This window comes from Rhinatrema bivittatum, chromosome 11 (genome assembly GCF_901001135.1).
Source record: "Rhinatrema bivittatum chromosome 11, aRhiBiv1.1, whole genome shotgun sequence".
Classification (NCBI taxonomy): Eukaryota; Metazoa; Chordata; class Amphibia; order Gymnophiona; family Rhinatrematidae; genus Rhinatrema; species Rhinatrema bivittatum.
Genome location: NC_042625.1, coordinates 23739093 through 23759289, shown reverse-complemented (window position 1 = coordinate 23759289; position 20197 = coordinate 23739093). Strand labels below are relative to the sequence as shown.

At 46.1% G+C, this 20197-nt stretch overlaps 1 protein-coding gene across 1 annotated transcript; it reads left to right on the top strand.

Annotated features, from left to right (window-relative positions):
* The first annotated feature begins 1560 nt into the window (after positions 1-1560).
* On the top strand, positions 1561-12699 carry MYL2 (myosin light chain 2). Its single transcript, XM_029571532.1, has 7 exons — positions 1561-1715; positions 3595-3684; positions 5700-5775; positions 11394-11498; positions 11602-11680; positions 11780-11828; positions 12275-12699. Exons 1-7 carry the CDS (start codon positions 1713-1715, stop codon positions 12374-12376), a joined length of 504 nt encoding a protein of 167 aa, XP_029427392.1. The 5' UTR covers positions 1561-1712; the 3' UTR covers positions 12377-12699.
* Positions 12700-20197: the final 7498 nt, after the last annotated feature.

The window sequence follows — 20197 nt, the reverse complement described above, 5'->3', positions numbered from 1 at the left end:
GAGAGAGTGAGAAAGGAAGATTTCGTGTGCATGCACGAGCGTGCGTGTCTGTGGCAGAGAGGCAAGAGCTTTGGATGATCCTTGGTACAACAGAAAGCAAAGTCAGATTTACAATTTGGGTGCCTATAGGCGATGGAGGTGGGATGAACTTACTTAGTAAGTGGTGTCATTTCAATATTCAGATACGTTCAACGGTCATCACGTATCCAGTTAACTTTTTATCTGGCTAAAAAGTTATCCAGATAAGTGAGGGGCAGGACAGGAGTGTTCTGGTGCGGAGTTATTTAGCCAACTAACTTAGCCAGATGAGTGCCGATATTCAGCCTTATCCAGCTAAGTTAGCCTGATAAGTTTAACCTGCTATTCAGCTGGTCTAAAGTTAGCCAGATAAACTTATCCAGCTATTAGATAGTTGACTATCTCAGCTAAGTTAGCCAGATAAGTGAATCTGGCTAATTTGTTCAGCAAGATAGTGGCTGAATATGAACCCTTAAGCTCTGTACAAAAAGAATCAAAAATAATATACAGCAAACATACCAGATGAAATAGAAATACAAATTACAAAAATACAAACATTCATTCAAGATACAATACAGTAAAACTAATAGAATGAAATTACTAAACCGTCCCACGGGTAATCTTCCATACAAACAGAATCCTAAATAAATAGATATTTCTCTAGCTTATGTCATGAGATAATGCTGCCTGACTCTGGTCTTTACTAACATGGTCCAGACTTCTGTGAGACTAACAGAAAAGGAATTTGCAAGTAAGAAATATTCCATTTTCTTTGCTGTCTCACTTCAGTTTGGCCATATCGGTCCAGACTGGCCAATGTATGTATTTATGTATTTATATTAAGACCAAAAGAAAAAGAAATGTCCTTTTAGCTTGCAGAGCAATGACTATCCTTTTGTATAACATAAATCGCATTGTCTCTTGTCTTGATCTTGGGTTCAGAAAGACGAGTAATCAAATTCATAGAAACACAAAAGATTTTTTCCATAGTCATTAATTTGGAAAACATTTCTTTTTTTAAGTAATGATGGGCCTATCTGCCCAGTTATCTGTCCCTTGTTATAGGATTTATTTTTCACTAGTACTGATTTTTCACCCACACAATTTCCCCAGGACTTCTATGACCCAAGCTGGCAACCCCCCGCCTTCACGCTACTGACAGTGGCACTGGAATAGATTAAGCCAGCCCTTGGAGGAATCCTTGCACGTCTCATTCCTAACCCAATAAGCCTCTGAATAATGACATTTTATTCTGTGCCCTTGTAGGCAAGGGCTCTGCGGTTGCATTGTGAAGCTGAAGAAATTCCTTGAAATTTTTGGCTTCGGTTGCTTCGCAAACTGACAAAGGCAGGTGGCAGCCGGCTTTAGGCGTCAGGACCTCAGGTTGTGCAGAACGACTTCGCTTCACATCTTAAATGTAGAAGCAAACTCTGACACATGGCGTTTCTTTAGCCTTCCAAATTACTTTGTCTCACATGTCACCGCCGAGCGACAACAAGCTGTTATTCAAGACAAGAGAATCGGGGGTAGTCTAGGTGGTGGTGAACTTACCTAGTACTGCCAAAAGTGGTCATGAGTTTATTTATAAACTTGCTTGGTGGAAGTATTTATTGTCCCAGTGCAGGGAAGTCTCCGGAACAGAGTGTGGGAGTCCTCTTGGAGCAACCTCTGGGCTCTACAAATTCAGCCCCATCATGGTGAGTAAAGCCTGACAATTATAAGAAACTGAAATGGGAGGAACACGGGAAAGTCTTTTTCAGTTATCTGTGTCTAACCAAATGATGCACTTTAAAAGAGCAAAGGTAGCAGAAAACCAGTTCAGTGCGAACCTGGCGCAATACACAGAAGGGAACTGAACTGGAGGGACCTGTCTGCAAATCGGTAATTACTAAAGATTTCGGAACAGCATCTGGAATTCTGAATGCTTTTCACATGGAGAAAGCAAGATTCAAAGCCATTTATACTCATAAAACAGCTGAAAATCGCCCTCCATCAATATGGCTAAAAGTGGGCACGACATGGGACACGATGGGCACTTTTAGCTGCATTTAAGGGAGGGATTGCAGGGAGGTGGGGGAAGTGGAGCAGAATCAGAAAATAACACATGGAAATTGTGGGCCTGATTTTAAAAAGCACTTGCATGCCTAAAATTGGGTTTTACACGTATGAATGCACTTTACCTGTGTAAGTGGGCTTTTGAAAATTGCTACAGTACATGCCATTGAATTGTATATAGGATTTGCCCACATAAGTGCACTTTACACGCGCAAATGGCTTTTGAATATTGCTACAGTAGTACTTACATTTATACGTGTAACTCCTTTTGAAAATTACCACCTGTATTTCCACCTCTACGCATGTTACTGTGCATGAGAAAGCTGCCGGCACGAAAAAATAAGTGGGAGCCGACGTCAAGTACTGAAGTGAAAGCTGCGCGCGTAGATTCTCATTGACAATTGGAGCAAAGCCTACGAGTTGAAAGGATCCAAGAGCCGTCTCGGGAGGTGGATAATTGCCCTCCCTGCCCCCGTAAGACTCAGGGGAGGGGCTCCCTGTTCATACACAGCAGCTTGCCTGTGGACAGCTGCCGCCCAAACCTGCATCTTAAAGTAAAACCCTTTTAGAAATCATGATCCTTATTTATTTATTTTATTTATTTAAAACTTTTAATATACCGACATTCGTGGAGCACATCAGGCCAGTTTACAAAAAAAACTTAGAAAGGCAGAAAATACAATGAACGCGGTGCGGGGGGGGGGGGGGGGAAGAGGTGAGCAGTCGAGAAAAGGGAGGAGAGGGGGGCAGGGGCGAGCACAGCGGGAAAGGATAGGGCAGTAGAGCACAGCTGTATAGGATAGGGCAGTAGAGCGAGCACAGCTGGAAAGGATAGGGCAGTAGAGCACAGCTGTATAGGATAGGGCAGTAGAGCGAGCACAGCTGGAAAGGATAGGGCAGTAGAGCACAGCTGTATAGGATAGGGCAGTAGAGCGAGCACAGCTGGAAAGGATAGGGCAGTAGAGCACAGCTGTATAGGATAGGGCAGTAGAGCGAGCACAGCTGGAAAGGATAGGGCAGTAGAGCGAGAAGAGAAAGGAGCCATAATAAACGGAATGCAAAGAGAACAATATACAACAATTTCTTAAAATGATAGCAATACAGGCGGAGAGTTAATTTACATCATTTCCAAGATTCCTCTCTGTGTTTTGGCCGAGTAGGTAATAATGCTTCCTATAGATAGCGGTGTCCTTAGAGTGCCCCTGTGCAGTGTGCCCTGTTCATGCCTTGCCTCCACCGCTATGATGCTGAATTACTTGGCCAGTGGGCAAGGAGCTCAAGCAGTGGGCTAGTGGCGCATAGGCTTATAGTCTATTTATTGTGTATCGTCGTCTCACTGTACTGATTCTCCCTTGTGGAAGAGTGCAGAACTAGTATTCCGGTGAATTTGCTTCAAAACTGGAAGTAGTGACTCTCATGGACCCAGGCTGAGATTACTAGCAATTAGTGGACAGATTGTTATGAGCAGTTTAATGATAACGATTATTCTACCTTGATTATCTTGTGCTTGAATTTACCAAGGCACCCAAGAAAGCTAAGAAGAGAGTGGAGGGTGCCAACTCCAACGTGTTTTCCATGTTTGAACAGACGCAAATCCAGGAGTTCAAGGAAGTAAGTAGACAGAATGACTGTGGAGATTCACCTGGCGGAAAAACGGAGGCACTTCGCAGATAATTAGATCATTATCTACAAACTACCTTTAAGTAGGGAGCAATTTACAATGAAGAACCTCAAAAGCATGTTATAAAAATAACACAAATGACAGAGCAGAGGTATTATTTTTTTCATGTTACAGTTAAATCAATTCATGCTGTTTTGTTTTTTTCTTGGAGCTTGTTAAACAATGATACATTTTGTGGTCAAGGGCATGGGTAGGTAGTGCAGACAACCATCCACAAGGTTCTGCAACACCCCTCAGTCTAAGCAGTGTGTGACTCCATATGCATCTGCAGGCAGGGCTGATGCAATAAGCCGAGTGATAAAACTGTTCGCTGGAATTCAGCACACGGTCTCTTAACTCACATGCTACAAATGTTGTTTAACGCCCGAAGCAGTAAGCTAGTAGCAGGCTAATCCTCGGGGGTTACAAGAAGTGCCCACAAACTAGAAAATGTGTGTAAAGAAAAGGCTTAGTGCACAGGAAAACATGATTTGTGTGCATAAACCAGTTATTTTTGTGCAGAAAGCATGGTTTATGAGTACAAAGCATGTTTTCTATGCTTAAAATCCCAACTACAGGCCTCAGCACCACAACTCCAGTTTCCACCTTTAAACTAACAGCCTTGGCAGCTTTACTCCAGCACTAAGAAAACACGAGTTAAGCCAGCGCGCCTATCTGCGCTGGTGGGTACTCGCTAATGCCATCATTAACATGGGGGCGCCATGATCGCTCTGTCAAGGAGGTGCTAGGGTTGATTGCGTACCTTGACAGCAGGCGCCTGGAAGAGGTTGGCTGTCTGCTGGTTAAGAAAACGGACGTTGACTTTATTGGCATCCGTTTCCCTAATCAGTGCATAGCCACGGGTTCGGAAAATGGATGCTGGTTAACTGAGCATCCGTTTCCCAAACCTGACTGCTGGCACTTTAAAAAAAAATGTTTTTTTAAAATCTTTCGTTCCTCCAACTTAATGTTGTCATGATATTAAGTCGGAGGATGTACAGAAAAGCAGTATTTTCTGCTCTTCTGTACAACTTTTTGGGGTCACTCCGAAATTAACGCCTGCTCTGGGCAGGCGTTAATTTCTGAGTGCAAAAATGTGCCTATTAGCTGCACCTTTTTTTTTTTTTTTGCATTTGAGGTGACTAACTAATAGCGCTCATCACATGCATTTGCATGTGATGAGCGCTATTAGTTTTATGGTGTGTTGGATGCGCGTTGTGGAGGCGCTAATCCCCTTATAGCCTACACAACCCACGTCCATCTGCAGGTTAAACAGTACGCTCGGCCCCATGGGGTTTGCATGAGAGGGCGCTAACCTGTACCTGTAAGGAAGGAGGATGAAGAGACACGAGACATAGAGAAAAGAAAAATCCAGGGGCAAAAGAAGGACAGAGTACAAGAAAAAAAAAAAAAGAGCGAGCCGCAGAACCAGAAAAATAAAGCCTGAGACAAGAATCATTGAACATTGGTTTTACTGAGTGAAAGAGAATATTAATGACCCAACCAAAACAAAATCTTCTGGGACCTGATTCAGTTTCACGGTTTGCATGTACCTCCTCCAAAGAGAGAATTTATAGGACAGAAAAAGCTTTCATTTGCTTGGCCGATTTGTCTTTTCCCAGTGCACGCGCCAGCCCTGATAATGGTCACCAGTGTTATTGTGGTAAATAAACCTTATAGGCTCTGCTTCTCAGGCATCAGGAAAGTGCCTGCTTTGTAATGAGGCTGCTAGCATTTGCGCCCCCTTTTCAAACTGCCCACTCGCTGAGCTTGTACCTCTTTTTCTTAGAGGGGGGTTAGGGAAGAGGGGAGCGCAGAAAGAAATGGAGGAGAAGAAAGGGCATGAGGAGGAGAGAACGTGGAAGAGTGAGTGACTGTGAGGGGGGAGCAGTAGGAAAGAGGGACTGGGGGAGAGCGTTCTCCGAAACCGTCAATGACACGGGGTTAAATCGTCTCACACATGCAGGCATTTACCATCATGGATCAGAACCGAGATGGGTTTATCGACAAGGAAGACCTGAGAGACACTTTTGCTGCACTTGGTGAGTCTCTTCAGAAACTGCTGTCGTTTGTGAACAGAGTGTTGTGCCATAATAGTACAAGAAACCCAATATTGCTTCCCTTTATCCTGGAGAACGGCTAATAGGGCTTTCCCACTCTTCCTTTTAAGGCTCCATTTCCACTCTCCGCACTTACAAGCCCCCTCTGTGAGGTGAATCAAGTTTCAGAGAAAGAGAGGCTCAGCCAGTCTGCCCAAGTTCCTCCTTTTTGTAGTGTGGTAGACCCTGGCTTTCCCTTCACGTCTCTGAGGCTTAAGGAATCTCTGTGCTCATCCATCCCAGGCTTTGCGGAATTCTCTTACTGTTCCTGCCTCTACCACTTCCACCTGGAGGCCATTTCATGCATCCACTGCTCCTCTCATAGAAATAATTTTTAACTGTCCGGTTTACCTGCTTTGAGTCTCATATCAGGATCTCTTGCTCAAAATGACCATTTTATTGGTGAGCAGAAGTGATTTTATTATGTCATAACGAAGGTATCACAGGGGCCAATGGGCATGAGATATGGATAGATGTGGATCTTAGATAAACTGAGATATTAAGAAGTAAATAAGGCTCCCTGAAGTTGGCCATATATCTTTCACTCCCTGGCAAAATGTGCAGATGAATTGTACCCAGCCCTTCATTTTTCTTGTGGTATCAGCCAGAACAATGTACTTTATTGGGTCAGAACCCAAAATGTCGCCAACTGGTGCTACTTGTTCAAAGCATGCCCAATATTGCTAAGCAGCACGAGACCTATCGTTCAGTAGCCTATTGTGTTCTTAGGAATGTAGCCTTCCAAACTGCATCTTTCATGATGCTAATCCCTCCTGTTTCTGCTTGAGTACGGGGTCAGCTCAAACCTTGCCCTTTTTAAAACCTCTCCAGCAACTGCTGTCCCTTACTGTAAGCCTTGCCATCTCATCCCCAACAGAAGCCATCAGATCCCCAGCCCACTATACTCTTTCCCCTGCTCCTACCATCTCTCCAACCCAACTAGAACATAGGGGCACTAGTGTCCGAGCCCTCTGGAAAAAGTCCTGCTGCACAGATTAGCTCTGGCTTAGAGGAGGGCACGGGAGACATTCAAGAGTTGGAATAATGCACAGGAGACAAGCATTTTTATAGCTGAACAAGGTGTTCAGCATATGAGGCTGAAGGGAGAGTCATGGAAGGAAGCATCTGTTCATGGAAAAGGTGGTGGCTATATGGAACCGAAGGCAAAAATATTGGCAGAATGGGGTGTGGCCATACAGGGTGTAAACTGAAGAGAAGGCCCAGTAGAGATGACCGTTTGAGTGGGAGAGAAGCTGTGCAAACTTTTGTGAGACACGTTTTAGAAATGTGTGTATCGGTATCAGGGCCAGGTTATGCCCGCATGCAGGTTTCCTTCTTGTGCTAATTCAGCCACCTAACCTGTGATTGCGCACATGTGAAGCAGATTGTGCAAGAAGGCATATTTTTGAGGCAGATGCTGAGTGGGTGAGCGCTTGTGTACTTGGACATGCAGGCTATGCGTGAGGCAGTCTGTATGAGAGTGTATAGGACTACTAGAGGGCACTACATCAGAAGGAAATCTTGTTTGTGCCCTGGTGGATATCGGGGCGTCTAATCCTGCATTTCCAAGAGAAATCAGCTGAAGCCAGGCATGCAATGGGGAGAAAACAGGGCTGACTCAGCTCATTGCCTGCAACGTGGAGCCATCTGGTAACACGAGGGTTATGTGAGTGCAGGGATGGCACAGACTAGGAATGAGAGCTATGGGCCGGATTTTAAAAAGGTTATGCGCGCTGGGCCTATTTTCAAAAGGCCCAGAGACGCGCATAAAGCCCCGGGACGCGTGTAAGTCCCGGGGCTTTACTAAAGGGGCGGGGCGGGGTCAGAGTCTCCAGGCACAGCGGCCATTTGCCATTGTGCCAGGGATCGCGGCCTGCGCAACTTACTTCAGCTCCAGGGCTGAAGTAAGTTTGGAAACAAAAACAAGAAATCAAAAAAGGTAGGGGGGAAAGAGCGGGGGATGTAGGGGAAGGGAAGGGAAAGTGGGGTGGGGGGTAAGGGAACGGGAGAAGGCAGCGCGGCTCGGTGCACGCAAGGCGCACAATTGTGCACCCTTTTGTGCGCGCCGACCCCGGAGTTTATAAAATCGGGCGTACATGTGTGCGTGCCAGGTAGCGCACGCACACATGTACGCCCGCTCGCAACCTTTTAAAATCTACCCCTATGTGTGTGAGGCAGAGGTATATGAGCTCTCTTTGTCAGGCAAGTATCACAACATTTTTTCCTTTATTGTATAGAACAGCAGCATAAAACTAATGAAAGCTAATACTGAGAGCTTAGCCCAAAATATTGTGACATGAGCCTCTGCCTTCTGTTGCTTTATTTTTAGACTGAATAAAGGTGTTTGCTCATTAAACCTATTGTTCTTTTTTTATTTAAGTTTTTATTTTTTTCAGCTTTCTCCACTATCAGTGTTCACTACCAGGTAACTAGATAATAGCTGGGAAAGCTGAAAATAATTTCTGTAAAGCCATTTTGGTCTCTTGCTGGAAGTCCCTGGTCTAGATCAGAGATGGTAGCAGCCTAGTTTCATGCACTCTTGTTGGTGTGTGCTTAGTTTTTTTTGTATGAGGGAGTAGGGAGTAGAAAGTTTGCCTCTAGGATGGAGAGGAGAGCTTCCAGGAGGTTCCCTAGTACACAACTGGAAGAGACTGATTCACATCACTCCTGATAGCGCTTGTGTCTCTCCTGCCAGTCTGCGAGTTGAGAGAAGGGCGACCAAACTGATAAGGGGAATGGAACAGCTCCCCTATGAGGAAAGACTAAAGAGGTTAGGACTTTTCAGCTTGAAGAAGAGACGGCTGAGGGGGGATATGATAGAGGTGTTTAAAATCATGAGAGGTCTAGAACGGGTAGATGTGAATCGGTTATTTACTCTTTCGGATAATAGAAAGACTAGGGGGCACTCCATGAAGTTAGCATGTGGCACATTTAAAACTAATCGGAGAAAGTTCTTCTTCACTCAACGCACAATTAAACTCTGGAATTTGTTGCCAGAGGATGTGGTTAGTGCAGTTAGTGTAGCTGGGTTTAAAAAAGGATTGGATAAGTTCTTGGACGAGAAGTCCATTACCTGCTATTAATTAAGTTGACTTAGAAAATAGCCACTGCTATTACTAGCAATGGTAACATGGAATAGACTTTGGGGTAGATCTTTAAAAAATACGCGATCGCGTACTTTTGTTCGCGCACCAGGCGCGAACAAAAGTACGCTGGATTTTATAAGATATGCGCATAGCCGCGCATATCTTATAAAATCTGGGGTCGGCGCGCGCAAGGGGGTGCACATTTGTGCAACCTGCGCGCGCCGAGCCCAGCACGCGCTGCTTGTTCCCTCCGAGGCCGCTCCGATTTCAGAGCGGCCTCGGAGGGAACTTTCCTTCGCCCTCCCCCCACCTTTCCCTCTCTTCCCCTACCTAACCCACCCCCCAGCCCTATCTAAACCCCCCCCCTACCTTTGTCAGCAAAGTTACGCCTGCTTTCAGCAGTCCCCGCTCCGTCCTCCGGTCCCGGGGACTGGTCCAGAGGCCTCGACCACACCCCCGGGCCGGCGCCACGCCCCCGGGTCCACCCCGAAACGCCGCGGCATGCCCCCGAAATGCTGCGTCATTTTGGGAACGCCCCCGGACACACCCCCTCCCGCCCCTTTTCGAAAGCCCCGGGACTTACGCGTGCCCCGGGGCTTTACGCGCGCCGGCGGCCTATGCAAAATAGGTGCGCCGGCGCGCGAGGGCCCTGCACGCGTAAATCCTTTTAAAATCCGCCCCTTAGTGTTTGGGTAATTGCCAGGTTCTTATGGCTTGGTTTGGCCTCTGTTGGAAACAGGATGCTGGGCTTGATGGACCCTTGGTCTGACCCAGTATGGCAGGTTCTTATGTTCTTATTGGAGACAGCGTCCAGGCTATGGGACCTTTGGAAAGGTTTCCCATATGCAAGTACAAGTTCTGATAATCCAGCAGTAGTAATTATTTGGAATCAAGGAACTGACCCATAAGTGTTGTATGGATATCCAAGTAATTAGTTTATTAATTTGACATCTGGAATTGGAAAGAGATGAAGCCTGCTCAGCACCAACAGAAGATCTCTGTCTGCTTCATTTAAGTCAGCATAGCCCTCCCTAATGGGCTAAGATTGGAGCGCAGCTAAGAGGTGAATTGTATTGAAGTAGTTGTTTATTGGTTTGGTTGGACTGTCTAATGACTGTGGCCTTGTTTGCAGCGTGTGATCCTCTGCTTTAAATCTGAAAGAAAAGATAAATCTTGGGAGTCTCCAGATTTTGGTGTGGACCAGTTCTTGCAGAAGCAGAGTGATGTTGCATTGATGCCTACCACTGGGACCTTGCAACAGGCGTTTTCCCCCTATGTATCAAAAAGGCCTATATTTATTTCTGCGTTAGCTCGCATCTGGATTTTACCTTGGATTTACTCATGTCCCAAATACACGAGCCACGCATACTGGTTTAATTTAAAATGTTAGGAGTTTGTTGAATGGCCACTATCGATTACAGTCATATTCTTCTATTGGCAAGTAAGAGCCACAGCCCTTATAAAGCTGTGAAATGGGGGGGGGTTCATGAAAGTAAACAAGATTGGACCAGTCTGCCTCCGCTAAGCTGGTGGAACTGGGTTTTCTTCCTTGTCTGCACTGAAGGGGATTCTGCCTTTACAGGGATCTTATCACAGTTTGATGTGTTCATATAATAGGCAGGCATTAGGATAAAAGGTTTTGGCCCATTTTTATTACGTGAGGACTAGAAGAAACAGACTGCTCTCGGGTGTGAATAGGCTCCTCATTTGCCTGCAGCCCTATAAGGGCAGAGAGCAAGCCCTCTAATCTGCGGATGAATCACTCAGCCAGGTGCACAATTCAAGTCAACAGGATTACAGTGCTCTCTGCAAAAGGCTCCCTAGATCGGCTGAAGTCAAAACAGCAACCGTAGTTAAAAAGTTGTAGACAGAAAACCTTGGAAAAATGAAAGCCAGCGGATGTAACTATTCTTTCTCCATTTTAATCATTGTACTTGGGGAAGAAGGATTAGGCATTCATTTCGATGAACTTTTGAAGGTGAATGAAAGCCATTTTCAAATATATTTACCTGGGGAAATAAGTTATTTACCCAGGGAAAATCACCTGATTGAAAATGGCCTTCCTCAAACAGAGATAAAAGTGCGGGTGGCTTTCCTACGCCCCCCGTGCTATTAGCCACGTTACAGAGAGACGCTCCCGAGGGCCTGTGTGGATGGGGGGCAGGAAAACCTGCGTGTGCATACATTTTGCTCCCCCTTTCCTCCGCCCTCACGAATAGCAGCTGCAAAGCACGGGGACGCCTTGAACGTGCACATCTGGCCCCCCTCCTTGATTTTCAAAATAACCCGGGTCGTTTCTTCACAGGCGTGAAAACAGCGCAACCACACGAGATGTCTGAAAATCCCCCCCCCCAAAAAAAAACCCCCCACAAATATAATTTGCTCTTCGTTCTCGATTTCTCCTCTTTAACCTTCATTCAAATCCCAGCCCAGAAAAAAAACCAAAACCTGTTTTGTTCTTCTTTTGCGGCCCAGGACGTTTGAACGTGAAGAATGAAGAACTGGAGGAAATGCTGAAGGAAGCTCCTGGACCCATTAACTTCACGGTGTTCCTGACCATGTTTGGAGAGAAGCTCAAGGGTACGGGCGCGAAAAATAACGCTCCCCGGCGGTAGCGTCCCCAGAGGCTTCCGCTGCGTTGAACGATCTCGCGCTAGCTGCCTGCTTTCTTGTACATTTTCAGGGGCTGATCCTGAGGAGACGATCTTGAACGCGTTTAAAGTGTTTGACCCCGAAGGCAAAGGTCTCCTGAAATGCGACTAGTAAGTGCCAACCATTTTGGGGCAATTTATCTTATACAAGGGATCTCTCTTCCCTGCTATCAAAGCCATTCTATTAATTATTACTATTATTGCTTTCAGTATTCGAGAAATGCTAACAACCCAGGCTGAAAGGTTTTCCAAAGAGGAGGTAGGGGTGCTGCATTTTGATTTTACGTTTGCCGTTTCCAGCTCTTGAACGGATGGGAGTGGGATCAAGGAAGTCTAGCTCCCCCCCCCCTCCACAATCAGCCAAGCTAGTGAAAGATGGCGCTAGTGTTTGTCCCCCTGCCCTCCTGTCCCAGGATAACACCCACGGAGCATTTAAATTCCACTCAGCACTGAGAAGCGAAGCACAATAACCTTGTGTCTAAGGCAGCCCAAAATAGAAATCTTCAGAGAATTCCAGTCTTGCATCTGTTGCTATGAAAATATTTTTCAGCTAATCTGGTAAGGATTAGAGGAGTTCCCGCTAGTCCAGAGCAGATTCCCTCTGTGCCCCCACATCTCATGCTCTCTAACATCCATTTTATGTCTCAGCCTGACTCATGGTTACTTTTGTCTAATCTTCTATTTCTTATTATCTGCATGCCATAGGTTGACCAGATGTTTACAGCTTTCCCTCCAGATGTTACTGGGAATCTGAACTACAAGAACCTTGTCCATATTATTACTCATGGTGAAGAGAAGGAGGAGTAACATTGCCATTCCTTTAGCTGCTTTCGCCCACATCCTTAACATGAATAGCTTCTTGGATTGTTTTTTTTTTGTTCCTGGCCCCCTTCCTTCATTTCCTGGCTCTTCCCACCTTGGTGTCATTTTAGCTCCACTGAAGTTTCTCTAGCACTGATGTTCTAATTGCTGTCACTTCTTTCCAGGGCATCCCACACATTTCTGTTCTCTACCAAAGGTACATCTCTGAAAGCACATCAGATTTTTATGCAAATTGCTATTCACTTTGCAAGAGGAACACCCACATTTGTATGTACCATGTATAATATAAACTTTATTTCTCTATCTGATCGGTGTTATTTGTGTGTGTGTGTGTTCTGCTATTATCCTCTGACCAGGGGGTATTAGTTACAACATTAACAATGGTGGGGTCACCCCCCCCCCCCCCCCCGCCAGTGCCAGGGCCTGGAGTTAGTACAGTGTAGCTGATTTTTATCTCTGCGGTAGGTGCATATTCTATAGAAGTACCAACCTGTGGGACAATTTGCACCCAAGCTGTCCGCTTTGCAAAGCATGTGTGTGCTTTTAGCATATGGGCTTTTATTTATTGAAAGTGGCTACAGTCTGCAAAAAATCCATAAAATGTTCAGGGTGGCTTCCAATGACAACCTCGGCCCTTAAAGAAGGCCTTCGATCTTGGGCAGAGAGGTCTTTGAAAATGAACGTTAAAGTGCCCCCGTCCCCCTCCGTGCTTTGTGGCTGATGTTTTGAGCGGGTGGCCAGAGAGGATAAACCAACCTGCCATCCTTTTTGAAAAGGTCCCAGGGGCAGGGGCTGCTTTCCTCTCATGGCCCCCTCGCAGTCCGGCCCAGATAGGCGCAATAAGGCAGCGCAGGAATGTTTTTCTAGAGCCCCCTTGTCTGTGGGTGAAGCTTTGCTACAAAAAACAGATTTTATTAAAGGGCTGAGGCTTTTCTTAGGGCCTTTACTTTTTTCCTTCTCCTCCCATCTCTACAGTTTGTTTGTTTTTTTTCCAGAAAATGCACATTTTGTTCACCATATTCTGTAAGGTGTAGGGCCTCTTTATCTTTGTAGCAAGAAAAATAATCCTGTGTAGGATGTTTATGTCAACTGGTGTAACAGAAAGAGAAACAAATCTCTGGCAGTTCTCCTTTGTGAAGAGCTAATCCATCATGGCTCTGAAATGTAAGTCTGTGTTCTGTAAACAACCCTCCGGGGAGACTCGTGTGAATAGTTAAGGAAGTGGGGGCCCTGGGAATGCAGCTCAGAGCATTGTAGAAGCACAGCGAATGAAATCTAAGATGGGGAAGCAGCAGCAGCAGCTCCTGCACAGAGATGAGATTTCTGGAGCTGGCAGATTCAGGAGTAACGTTTCTCCCTGGAAAGGATGGCGCATGACGTGGAACAGCCTCGCAGCAGAGGCGGCACAGGGAAAGCAGTAACAGCCTTCAGGAAGGCTCGAGAGATCCCTCTTAGGGTAGGAGCGACGAGATGGCCAGAGATGAAGCGGGCTTCTATGGCACTGCACCAGAAAGGGCATTGGGAAGACGAGATGGGGCCTATCATCGGATTCTAGGATTTTATCTATTTCACCCCCATGTTAGCGGATTCAGTCGTTTTCAGCATTACTCCTGCATGGGCAGTGAGGACTCCTGCTATGTAAGAACGAGAATCTGGCTGAAGAGATCTCATGATAATAGGACGCTCTCCCGGTAACACAGACCATGTGCTATAAATATTTTCATAATCAGGAAAGCTGAAATTACCACAAGCAGGCCATGTGGTCTTTTTCTGCAGTCACATTTCTATGTTTAGGCCATCAAATAATTAAGAATTAAAAAAAATCCCAACTCTTTGTTATAATCTGAAGGGGACCCCATCCAGTAATAAATATCAGGTTAGATAGGGACTTTACTGGAACAGAGGCCCAGGTTAAATCCGCTACTAGAACTGGCAAATCCCAGACTTCTTGCCCCAGTAAGTCACGCTATAAGATTCTAACAGCCACAGCAACAAGTGCTAATGCCAGATAACCGCCCAAGCCGAACGTCAGATGGTGCCAACTGCTGGCAAGGGCATGTAACAATGCAGTGAGGATAGTGAGGTGATGGTAGAGTCACTTGCCATGGAATCGCTCTAAGGAAAGCTTTAAGTCATTTTCTAGAAAATTGCTGGTTTTAGATTAGATCCAATCTTTACCAGGCACCTACCGTAAAAATAAACAGCTGCCCAAGATCTAAGTTGATCGGTCGAAACAAAGATTCCATTCTCTAATGATAGATAAGGTCTCAAGTCTACACCCAGCCCAACAGAAATATCATCTCAGCTGCTTGGGGCCGATCTCTTCCTCGTTGCAGATGGATGCTTAGCTCTGTGACTGTGACGTCTTCTTTGTCAACTCATTGACGTGCAGCAATAGCCTGGCAGAGATAGATATCACATCCTTGGAAACACTTCTGCAGCGTCCACTATCCACATTCAGATGTTCTCATGCAAAACAGTTAAGTGAAAAACAAGCAAAGATGTCCATTTTACCCTATTTGCTTAAGCTGTCTAGAACAGTGAGTGCTCTTGAAGCAAGAGAGAGCGAGCAGGGGAATGCTTAACTCATCTTTAATTCTGCTTTTATAAAACAAAATCGTGACAATCGGTAGCATTCAGTTGACTAATCTGTGTCAGTCAGCTATTGCACAATGATTTTACAAGAGCGAGCCACTACCGCTGTATCATTTTACTGTAAGAGCTTTTTCCACTCTAGCTCTTCTAGGAAGTCACACAGTAGAAAACATTGGATTGAAATGGATTTTGTTTCAAACTTCAGAAACATGGTTGCAAAATTTGGGGGGGAAAATGTAGCTACATTTCAGATGTTTAAGTACAACCAGCAAATCTGCACTATCAAATTAATTTTACTGCTGAGAAACATTGTATGAAATACAACCATTGATTACAGCAGGGCTCACAACTCCGGTCCTGGAGGGCCACCAGCCCCGGAGGTCTAATTTTTAGGGTAACCAAGCTCTGCAAATTAGCCTGGGTCTTAGTCCATACGAATGCAACCACAGCTTGTGAATTTTCATTGAGGATGTTAATTTGAAAATCAGAGCTATGTGTGGCCCTTGCCAAGGACCCCTGGTTTAGAGAGCTCAACAGAGCAGGCCTGTACTAACCAGCACGAACTGGGCATCTCATCATGCCAAAGTCATGATCTAATCCAGTTCCAGCCTAGTTGTGTTTTACAAAATACAAATAATTCTATGTTAACGATGAAAGAAAGCAAACACAGCTCTTAAAACCCCACAAATGTGGACCAGTCAGATGACCCACCAGCAGTTCACAGCAAAAAAACAGTTTCAATTCCCAGATCTCCCTCTGGCTGATCAAGCTGGCCATAGCTCTGGATGCAACAGAGGCCTCAGGAGGAAGGGAGTCCTGGCCGATGCCGAAGAGTGGCATCCATGGGCTGAGCCGAGCATATTTGTGTTGGGTTCTGGAGGGTTGCATGGTCCATGTCTCTCAGTCAGGAAGAAGGCGGGGCTGGCATTAGGGGTACAGGGGACACAGGGCAGAAGCCTGTGGGCCTAGCTATTGAGAGCACCCTAAAGCTCTAAGTGACATCACTCAGTTTCACCAAGAGGGCTCCTTGCTCTACTGGGGTTCCAGGCAATTGTGTCCCCTCCTAACCCTTGCCCTAGGAAAAAGAATAAAAATAGGACCCTTACTCCCCTACTCCAGTAGCTGAAAATGAAAACTCATATTGGATTCTGTTTATTTTACTATTGTCCCTTTTTATTGTTTGATTATATTTTATGAAGCTGACTGCAATCAGCGACAGCTCGCAAGCAGTCTAGAACAAGGAGAAGGCATCATGAAACATCACGTCAAGGCTTCTGCAGCATTTTGAACAACAAGATGCTTTCCATGGACGTTTCTAATTCAACCTAATGTAACGAATCTGGCTGCTAAAGCCCCACCCTATATAACCCTGCCTCTCCCAGAAGCCAGGGCTTCATGATCAAATCTTCTCGGCTCCTTGCTTTGGCCAACCTTGCATTTGTTTTGCTTCCTGTGTGGCCTCTGCAGCCTTCTTGCCTTGTCTATTCTTGTGTGGCCTTTCGGCCTTCTGCCTTGCCTTATTTCTATGTGGCCATCTTGTATTATATATCTTGTCCCAGTCTTCCCTTGTTCCTAGTTGTGCTTCTGTTCCTGTGGGCCTAGGTCTCCATGGCCTGACCTGTTTGTTCCTTACATTCCTTATTCCTGGAGCCTTGCTTGTATAGCTTTGCCTTTGCTCTGTGTATAGTTCCTGCCCTGTTGAGGCTTCCAGCCTGCCTGGTCTTGTCTTGTCTGTGCTCTTTGTCTTGTCCTTGTTTTGTTTGGGCCTATCCTGTCTGTTTATATTCCATGTCTTCTCCTGCCCTGTCTGGGCCTTCCAGCAACCTCTCTTGTTGTGCTCCTTTTCTGTTCCCTGTCTTGCCATTGTCTGTTTACATCTCCCAGTAGTCTACCTAGCCTGCCTGTACCCTGCCTTGCACACCTGTTCCCGTTTTGCCCTGCCTTGCTGTACATATGTACCTTGTTTCTGCCTAACAGGCCGATACAGTACAGTGCGCTAGTGTTACCTCTTATTCAGTAAGGGGGTCGAAAATGCGCGTCGTCCCCCCCCCCCCCCCCCCAACCTAATAGCGCCCGCAACATGCAAATGCATGTTGATGGCCCTATTAGGTATTCCCGCGCGATTCAGAAAGGAAAATGTGCAGCCAAGCCGCTTTTCTGTGCACCCTCCGACTTAATATCATGGCGATATTAAGTTGGAGGTCCCGAAAGTTACAAAAAGTTTAAAAAAAAATTTTTTTGAAGTCAGCCCCACGGCTCGCGGGTTAAAAACCGGATGCTGAATTTTGCCGGTGTCCGGTTTCCGAACCCATGGCTGTCAGCGGGTTTGAGAACCGACGCTGGCAAAATTGAGCGTCGGCTGTCAAACCCGCTGACAGCCGCCGCTCCTGTCCAAAAAGAGGCGCTAGGGACACGCTAGTGTCCCTAGCGCCTTTTTTTACCTCTTTTTACTGCCGGGCCTAATTTGAATTCTGAATCGCGCGCACAGAAGAGTGGCCTGTGCGTGCACCGGGAGAGCGGGCATTCGCTTTACTTTACTGTATTGGCCCATAAGTGTTGTACCCTGTTCCTGGCTTATCTCTCTCTGCTCCTGCTTTGCCTTGGCTTGGCATGTAGCCTTGCCCTGCATGCTTGCTTCCCTGTCAGCCTCCCTAGGATTGATCTTCACTTGTTGACGCACACTGTCTCCTACCATTGTTTGCTGATCTCTGCCTGCCCCAACTTCTGCTTGGACCTAGACTATGTCTGACCACGTCTGGCCATGCATCATTCCAAGAATGTCCTGCCGTCCACCATAACCTGTGGGTCAAGCCAAGGGGGAGGTGGCTGGTCAGGCATAAGACCCTGCCCTGCTCCTGTTGGGGGAATTCCCTTATACAGCCACCCGGACCGTGACACCTAGCATGCAGGATGTACTTTACTTTCAGATCAACACCAGGATACCTTTTATTAGACTAGATTAAGCTTTTGAGACCACACAGGTCAAATATCATCTGAATAATATCTGGAAAGGTCACGTACTGCATATGTAGCTCATTTTTACTGGAATGAAATAAAAGGTATCAATACCTGCAGAGAATCCAGTTTGCTCCAGGACCAGAATGGATACTAGAATTCTGTAAGCCAAACGCCAGTGAGAAATCAAAAGGAAGCAGGTGATTCAAAAAGGAGCAGCCACAAGAAATGACTGATTTACCATGAACCATCACATAGAAACCTGACTACAATTCACACGACTGGTCAGAGGTAGTAGCATTGTTTAACAAGGCCTTAATCACATGTTGCTGCTCTGGTGACATCTAGTGGCCAGTCAAAGAACAGCGCTAGAAGTGGCTCTGCAGGGATATGTATCCCACTCTCAGACACAGGCGGTCACTGGAGTACTTGGTCTACTGTAGCTGAGAATGTGGAAATAATATTGGGAGAATGGTGGGAGCCATAGATGAGAGACAAATGGGATAAATGGAAAACAGATCTTAAAGGGAAGGTTAATTACATTGCAGGAGATAGACGGATGCCATTTAAAAGACTAGAATGATCTTAAGTTCAAGTCCCCTGGCCTGATATATTGCAAAAATATAATGGGGTCAATTAAAAAAAAAAAATTCAGCTCTTCCGTTAGGCTTCTAAACTTTAGGGACCTTAATTTAGGGCAATTTCAAACCGAAGTAGGCACCCACATTTTCAGATACCTAAAACCTTGAGGTTGATATTGAGATGCTGGGTATCTAGTGGTGCAGATATGCTGCTGAACATACCCAGTTATCGGGAAGTTTTTCCAGCTAACGTTTCAGGTGCGTCTAAATTTAGGTGGCTAACGCTGAATAAAGGCATTTATCAGGCTCACTCAGCTGGAGTTTTTAGTTGTCTAACTCAGAGACATTCAGCGCTCAGGAAATTTCAAACCCTGGTGTTTGATTGGCTTAGTTGCCAAACTTAGCCAGATAAACGTTCTGAATATCATCTTCTTAGAGACCTACATTAAAGCCTGCAATTAATTTGCTTAGATTTGGGTGTCTGAGCGGAAAATCGGTGCCAAGCGCTTAACTTATTTTCCCTAACCAGTTCCACCCAGCAGCCTCCCACATTTTAGGCTCCTGAATTGATGCCCAGTCCTAGCCAGTTTTCAAAGTGGCTGAATTAGGCGCCTAAGTATCAAAGGGCCTGATTTACAGGTCGATCCAGTAAAGTGTGCTCCGTCGGAGCGCACTGTCACCCTGCTCTGGACGCGTGTTTTCCCTTACCCCTTATTCAGTAAGGGGAGGAAAACACGCGGCCCACCCGCGGCACCTAATAGCGCCCTCAACATGCAAATGCATGTTGATGGCCCTATTAGGTATTCCCGAGCGATCCAGTAAGTAAAATGTGCAGCCAAGCCGCACATTTTACTCTAAGAAATTAGCGCCGCCCAAAGGTCGGCGCTAATTTCTTCCGGCGCCAGGGAAGTGCACAGAAAAGCAGTAAAAACTGCTTTTCTGTGCACCCTCCGACTTAATATCATAGCGATATTAAGTCGGAGGTCCCCAAAAGTAAAAAAAAGTAAAAAAAAAAAAATTTTGAATTCGGCCCGCGGCTGACGGGCCGAAAACCGGACGCTCAATTTTGCCAGCGTCCGGTTTCCGAGCCCGTGGCTGTCAGCGGGCTCGAGAACCGACGCCGGCAAAATTGAGCGTCGGCTGTCAAACCCGCTGACAGCCGCCGCTCCAGGCCAAAAGGAGGCGCTAGGGACGCGCTAGTGTCCCTAGCGCCTCCTTTTCCTCGTTTGCACCGCGTCGCCTAATTTAAATACTGGATCGCGCGCGCCGGGAGAGCGGGCGTTAGTCCGCTCTCCCACGGACTTTACTGGATCGGGCTGACAGTAAACCTTTTTTTCCCATCCTGTGTCTTTTGGGCCCAAAGTTAGGCATCTTAAACCTTTGGAAATTGACCACAGTGTGCTTAATCCTGAGAAAGGAGGGAAGAGCGGCTGCTCCTAAAGTAATTGAAGAGGGTAAGTGGCGGAGGAAGCCTTCCTGGCTGGCAATAGCACACGTGGTGCCTGGGGCGAGTTGTCTGGAGGATGCAAAATGAGGGAAGAATGAGAGAAAAAGAATCACGGAGTTTATAGCGCCACGGCTGACTGCCGGTACAAGACCCAAGGCCTATGGTTTACAGATTTTTCTAAACAGTTGCTAATCACCAAACCCCCAACTCAGAAAGCATATACCACTG

Excerpts from the sequence above, each read along its gene's own strand:
- MYL2 (XM_029571532.1), top strand. Across the intron at positions 11,681-11,779 it reads GGTCTCCTGAAATGCGACTA|TATTCGAGAAATGCTAACAA; the intron begins GTAAGTGCCAAC and ends TATTGCTTTCAG. Across the intron at positions 11,829-12,274 it reads AAAGGTTTTCCAAAGAGGAG|GTTGACCAGATGTTTACAGC; the intron begins GTAGGGGTGCTG and ends TGCATGCCATAG.